Source organism: Podarcis pityusensis (assembly GCF_964106645.2).
Source record: "Podarcis pityusensis genome assembly, chromosome: 7".
Classification (NCBI taxonomy): Eukaryota; Metazoa; Chordata; class Lepidosauria; order Squamata; family Lacertidae; genus Podarcis; species Podarcis pityusensis.
In genome coordinates, this window is record NC_138031.1 from 58,630,840 (window position 1) to 58,637,373 (window position 6,534).

Below are 6,534 nucleotides of genomic sequence, written 5' to 3' on the forward strand. Positions count from 1 at the left end.
TCCCTCTGAAATTCATGTGCTGCATTTGAGAATATAACTTTGTATTCAGCACATGATAAATATCTGCTTGGAACCTGCATGTTCCCTGTTTGTTATTGCCGACTGAAATTTGTAGTAAATACTAATTTTGAAACCTGACATCCACATGTCAAGGCAACATTTGCCATGCTCCAAATGAAAAGCATTATTTTTGCATTCACAGATCCTAAGAAAAATGGACTTGTGGAACTGATCTTGCAAGTTGGAGTTGGCCAGCTGACTGAACAACAGAAAGACACGCTTGTGCGGCAGCTAGCAATGCTCCTGAACGTCTTGGATTCTGATATTAAAGTTCAGAAGATACACACTTATTCTGATATCAGGTACAGAGATACCAAAAATAGATGTAACCCAAAATACTACAGACCAATAAGCTTTGTTTCAATGGCAAGCAATATGTAGAGCAGGTATAAAAAAAATTGGGCTGACTCACTGACATGAGCCACTAGCAGGGATGCAAGAAGGTATAATTTTCCATTCCGCTGTGTATTTTTCACATGCAGCACTGTCCGTTCCATTGCAGTTCATCTTCTGCCAAAAACAATGCTATTCAACTCACTGTAATTACATAAGTTACATTGTTGTTACGCTATCAAAATAACTTCATAGGAATGCTGCAGAACGATTGCCGACAGGAGTGCTCAGAGAACTGCACTGGCTGCTGGTTTGCTAATGGGCCAAGTTCAAGGTGCCACTATTAGCATATAAAGCCCTTAACAACTTAGGACCAGTTTGCCTACAAGACTGCCTTTCCCCACATGTGCCCACTTGACCACTCTGATCGGTGGAATATGCACTACTGCAGATGTACATAATATTTGCAACAATCAAGTTGCAAGAACTTGATTGTTTTAGTGTGGCAGTGCCTGCACTTTGGCTCTCCCTGCCTACTGAGACCAAGCAGGCACCTTCACTGAACTGTTTTCGGCGCTTGCTAAAAACATTCTTGTTTAGACAAGGCTCCTCGGATGTCCAGAAAGTTGAGGTAATTTTAATGTTTCAGTATTTTAGCTTCTGTTTGCTTTTAAGTATGATTGCGAGTTGTTCTCGATTTTATTGTTTTATCTTTTCGTAAACGGCTTTGAGGGCTCCCTGCCCACAGTCAAGTGGTGTATAAATTTTACAAAATAAAATTATTCCACCCCATTCATTTCCATGCACAGGAAACACAATGCAAAGGGTGGGGGGTTGTCTGTATTATGTATTGTTTGCACACTGAAAGTAACAACAGTGAATACTGACTGTATTTGCTGTATTGATTTCTATTCCAGAAATGGGACTAAGCAAACATTGGCAATTCCCACTCTTGTTTTTCTTTTCATTTCAATTCTCTGACATCCCTCGCGTCTAGTGACCTTAATCTAACACTGAGCAAACCATATTTGCCTTTAAAGTTTACCAAGTCAAGATAATAAGTTGATAGGTCACGGTGAGAACAGAATGCTGGACTAGATGGTCTTTGGCCTCATCCAGCAGGGATGTTTTTATGTTATTAATTTTTTTAAAAAATTAACATGCATGAATGCTTTGGGATATGTAAACAGCATTGTTCTGTAGCTAAAACTTGAGAAGGTTGCCCACTTTGTAGAAGACGCATGCTGTGTTACGGCCTGTTCAGTCACATGTAGTTTCAAACAGCTAAGGACGGCAGCTGATGCCTGCGTGTCCAACTGAGAAATAAAATTAAAATCACCGACTATCTCTCCCTGTCGCACAATCAGGGTCTGACTTGCATGGGAAGCCTGTGTGTGTGTGTGCAGGAGACTCTTTGCTTCAGAAGTTTGCCCTTTAGCACATCGAGGGAAGGCACTGGGTTGAAGTGGGCAGGGCTTGGCAGACCATTTGTCCTTGTGACTGCCATTGCACGAGTGAACCGAAGCCCGGAATAGGGGTTGTGCAAAGGCCAAATCAAACAGTCTGATTGTGACAATATTTCTTAAATTGAAAAGCCAGCCCATTTGAATGCTATAGTCCGGTTATTTACAATAAATACATCCTCTCTTCAGCACAGCTGTTGTGTTCTATGTTCAGAATGGCCATCCTTTTAAAGTGATGAAGGCAGCAGATGTTGCACAGATGCTACGCTTGCAGCTCTTGAAGGAGAAGCCGGACTTCTTGCTTTTTAAAGTGCTTCGCGTTGACACGGCTGGTATGTAGTATTCGTGTTATGCTGCAGAACAATACCAAAGCCCAATGCAATAATAATAATAATAATAATAATAATATTGATGGTTTTTGCTGCTATAGGTTGCCTCTTAAAGTGCTCCGGACATGGACATTGCGACCCTATCACGAAGCGCTGCATTTGCTATCAGCTGTGGATGGAAAATTTGATACAGAGGTATCTTAACAGCGGAGAGAGTAATTGCGGTGAGTTGAGAGGAAACGGGTGAAGTGTTTCAGGCAGGGACTCTGAATAGAGTAGATCTGTGATGTTGCCATATTGAATGCATAAGTGCATTAATGGTTCCTCTAATAACTTTGAACATTCTACTTCCACCTTCTAGAGTGGAGTATACTTTATGTAACGGCATCAGCTTTCATTTTGATTGTGCTGATGGCGGGGTTCGTTTGGCTCTGCATCTGCTGTTGCAAAAGGTAAATAATTTCTAATGAAGCTCGATACGAACATCCCTTAGTTCTTTAGTCACCGAAATAGCGTAGAAACTTCGTTTGTACTCAGAAGCATCTACTGATAGGTTTGGGAGAATATTTGCCCTTTAACCACCCTGGGAGTTTGGCAAGTGGCTAATGGGAATTAAGGGGTGTCCAATTCATCTAAGGTGAGGCAACCATAAGAGATATGTGGCTGCCCATAGCACAATGGTGTAGACGCAGCTCCCATGTAAAAAACTATCTGTGTGAATAACCACCTGTACAGGTCAAAAACAGTTTTTCAACCATGCCTGTATGCCTTTTGTTTTGGTTGCTTGTAGACAGGCTTCTCCACATGGAGCTCCACCAAGGGGTCATGCCTGTTGAAGTGACCCCAAGTATGACAGCATGAATGATGCTGAAATGAGGAGGCACGCATCAGGAGTGGGGAACCCTTTCACGTTCCCTTCCAGTCAACCTTCTGAGGGAAGGTGGGAACATGGCAGAGGGGGGGTAGGCAAGAGGCAGAAATGGGTTGAGCAACGAAAGTCCATGTTTTCTATTTCCACACACTCACTCATCCCTCTCTATTCTCCATCCAGGTGAACAAGAAGCAGGATCAGAGTTCAAGGAAATATTCTAGTCAGGCATAAACACTCAAGCAGGGTACCAAAAAAATAAAATAAAATGGTGAGGGGTGTGCCCTGGAGTGGGGTATGGCTGGGGAGTGGGTATGGCCTAGGAAGAATCATGAGGCCTAGTATTTCATCCTTGGTTTACATAATGTATATCCTTTGTGGTTGGGGTGGTTCCTAAGGAAATATCACCTGTGGGGGGGGGATGGGTACTTGGTTTCCCAGCTTTAAGTAGAATATTTCATCTTTTAGCAGAAAGAGGACTAAAATAAGAAAGAAAACAAAATACACAATTTTGGATAATATAGATGATCAGGAGAGAATGGAGCTCAGGCCTAAATACGGTATGTTTCTTTCCCCCTTTTTCTTTTCATGTCTTCCAACCTTTGCTACAATTCGTATGTGACTTTCTGTTTCTTGTGCTATTAATACAGACTTTTCTTTCGCATGCATCTGGCGCTTTCACATTTTAAGGCAGGATAGCATCTAATGGAGTGGACTGTCTCCAATAAAAGTCCCGGCCATGTTAAATCTCCCAAGTTGCAATAGCACTTGCATTTCCCTGCCAAGGAACCCAAAAATCACCATGTATTTCTTTTCAGTTATTTCTGCCCCACCTTTCTGCAACAAAAGCATGCTGTTTCCTTTTGTTTGGATTCTGCTGCAACTGAAGTTGGTCTGAACTGGTTGTGGTTCAGGCCAATAAATATTGCCGTCAACATGCTCATCAGAGGTGAATGGCAGCTACTGCTTGCGTCCCAAAGACAGGCAGTTGTGTTCCTTGATGATAGGCTCACAGGGCATGTGTGTGGGTAGTACTACTAAGTCATTGATTCAATCAGTGCAAGGATTTATCTGTGCAACAGAACACTCCCCTCTCTAAAACTGCTCTGAGAGTTTCCTCAACCCTCTGGAGTAGATTTGGGAACGGTACAGGGCACGTGTGAGAGGAAGTCCCTTGTGCTCGTCCAATTATTTAGTTGAGTAGCATCCCCACTCCTCTATTGGATCATAACAGAAGGAGCAGCAGACTCTAGCAGTGATGTCAATAAGCTTATTTACATGTCACCTGGAACATTGCATGGAAAGGAGAGCCAGTGTGCTGTCGTGGTTAAGAGCGGTAGACTTGTAATCTGGTGAACCGGGTTTGCGTCTCCGCTCCTCCACATGCAGCTGCTGGGTGACCTTGGGCCAGTCACACTTCTCTCACTCCCCTCACAGAGTGTTTGTTGTGGGGAAGGAAGGGAAAGGAGAATGTTAGTCGCTTTGAGACTCCTTCGGGTAGTGATAAAGCGGGATATCTAATCCAAACTCCACTTCTTCTTCTTTAGAAAGAGTTAGCACTCCATGTTCATGTTGGATTGCTTGTGGTGGTGTGGCTCTGGGTGATGGTTTATGGTAGTAAGACGTAACATTACTTCCTCAATTTGACATTGCGGATGAGATAACGGAGATCAAATAGTAAGCAGACGTTGCAAAGAATCTTCTGCTTCCCATCTCCTCCCTATCTCAGGTATAAAGCACAGAAGCACAGAACACAATTCCAGCCTGATGGTTTCAGAGTCAGAGTTTGACAGTGACCAGGACACCATCTTCAGCAGAGAGAAGGTTGAAAGAGAGAACCCAAGGAATGCCATGAATGGTTCCATGAAGAATGGTGTCTCCTTCAGCTACAGCTCAAAGAACAGATAAATGAAGAGGCTGCAGTGGAAGGACACGTGCTAAAGCTATGCTGCTGCTCCTTCACCACCCCCCTCCCAAACTATACTGGTGGGAGACGGGATGATAAACTTCCAGCATAGTAGAAAAGGAAATGGACGCGGTGGACTTTCCCCTTCATTTCTTTAACCAGTAACGTATTTTAACTCGCCACATGGGTTAGGTGAAAGGGTTTTCAAGTCTAAAAATGGTTGGAGATGGTTTCCATATAAAAGGTTATTGCTCAAGACTGTTACATTACAAGGAGCACATAGGAAAGCTACCTTATATTGTTGTTTCCTTTAGAAAACAGTGGCTATGCATCTGTACAAAGACACACCAGTATGCAAATGTACCTTGAGTTATTAAAAAGAAAAGCAGTGTGCGGCTATAGCCTCCATCTCCTTCCAGTCACTTTTAGTTTAACAAATAAGAGGGTTGATGAAAAGGGGGTTTTGTGACATCTGCTTTGGTAAAGCAGTGGAGTTGAAATCATTTTTTCAAAGGACTCAATGCATTATCTGAAGCAACCTAACTGCAGTAAAGGACGTTAGTATTTGGATAGCAGACTTCCTGTCTGGCAAGCCCAAGTTGCTGGAAGAAAGGAAAGATCCGAGTAAAATTTCAAGCCTGGTGCTACCTTCTTGTGAGTGGATGCCACACTTGGGAGAAGGTTCTATACTTGGGAGAAATTGGTGGCACATGCCATATGCTACCAATTTGACCCTCTTCTGTCTATTTTGCTGAAGAAAGGCTTGCAAAATCATTCCACGTTCTTTGAAAACTGCAGCTTTTGTGGGTACAATGATTTAATAACCGGTCCTGGAAGTTTTAACTCCTTTCCTTCATTTGCCTTGTGAAGTGCTGAGAGTACATCAGATGTGCTCAACTCCATTGACTGTGGCATTCTGTGTAGTGAAAGTGTGGGCCAGAAATCACCTAGTCTTAATATCTAACAATGCTCATAAAACATGTTTACTGAACAAGAACTAATTGTCATCGGGTTTCTGTGTGTGCATCAGCACTCTCCCTTCATGATAAACACGAAGATAAGCACAAATTTGTTTTTAAAAGGTTTAAATTTCATGCTAGGGGCTTAACCCAAATGTTGCTGCAAACAAAGAAGAATGGGCTAAACAGAAGTCTTAAGGCACTGTGATGATTTTTACCCCTGGAGAGTAAAGTGTCATGTGTCTCAAGTATTGAACAATTAGCGATTCAACTGTTCTTTACCTGAAGTCACACAAAGCAAACATATATTACACCTGTGTAACCAATTTTTCTCAATATACAGTTCAGCTTTAGGAACCTTGGTTTTGTGTCTTCTAGAAGTTGTCTGTGCAACTTGCATATCCTTTCACCAGCAGAAGTTGGTCCAATGAAATAAGTGGCTTTCCCATTTTGTCTCCAAGGCAGAACTAGTGCACCTGCCTGGTCCTCCAGGTGATGGTACTACAAACTCACATCATACCTGACACTTGCCTGTGTTCACTGGGAGCTGGAGCTTAACAATATCTGGAGGGTCACAACTTCTCCAGCCCTGTGTTGAAGAATACTCATACCAATG

At 42.6% G+C, this 6,534-nt stretch overlaps 1 protein-coding gene across 7 annotated transcripts in view; it reads left to right on the plus strand.

Annotated features, from left to right (window-relative positions):
- Positions 1-6,032, plus strand: part of KIAA0319 — a 29,442-nt gene extending 23,410 nt beyond the window's left edge. For all 7 annotated transcript variants that reach the window (XM_081014143.1, XM_081014145.1, XM_081014142.1 and 4 more), the window contains 6 exons: positions 203-362; positions 2,046-2,188; positions 2,287-2,409; positions 2,547-2,637; positions 3,522-3,613; positions 4,783-6,032. In XM_081014143.1, the coding sequence (XP_080870269.1) occupies positions 203-362; positions 2,046-2,188; positions 2,287-2,409; positions 2,547-2,637; positions 3,522-3,613; positions 4,783-4,961 (788 nt within the window). In that variant the 3' untranslated portion in view covers positions 4,962-6,032. The remainder of the gene's footprint in view (positions 1-202; positions 363-2,045; positions 2,189-2,286; positions 2,410-2,546; positions 2,638-3,521; positions 3,614-4,782) is intronic.
- Positions 6,033-6,534: the final 502 nt, after the last annotated feature.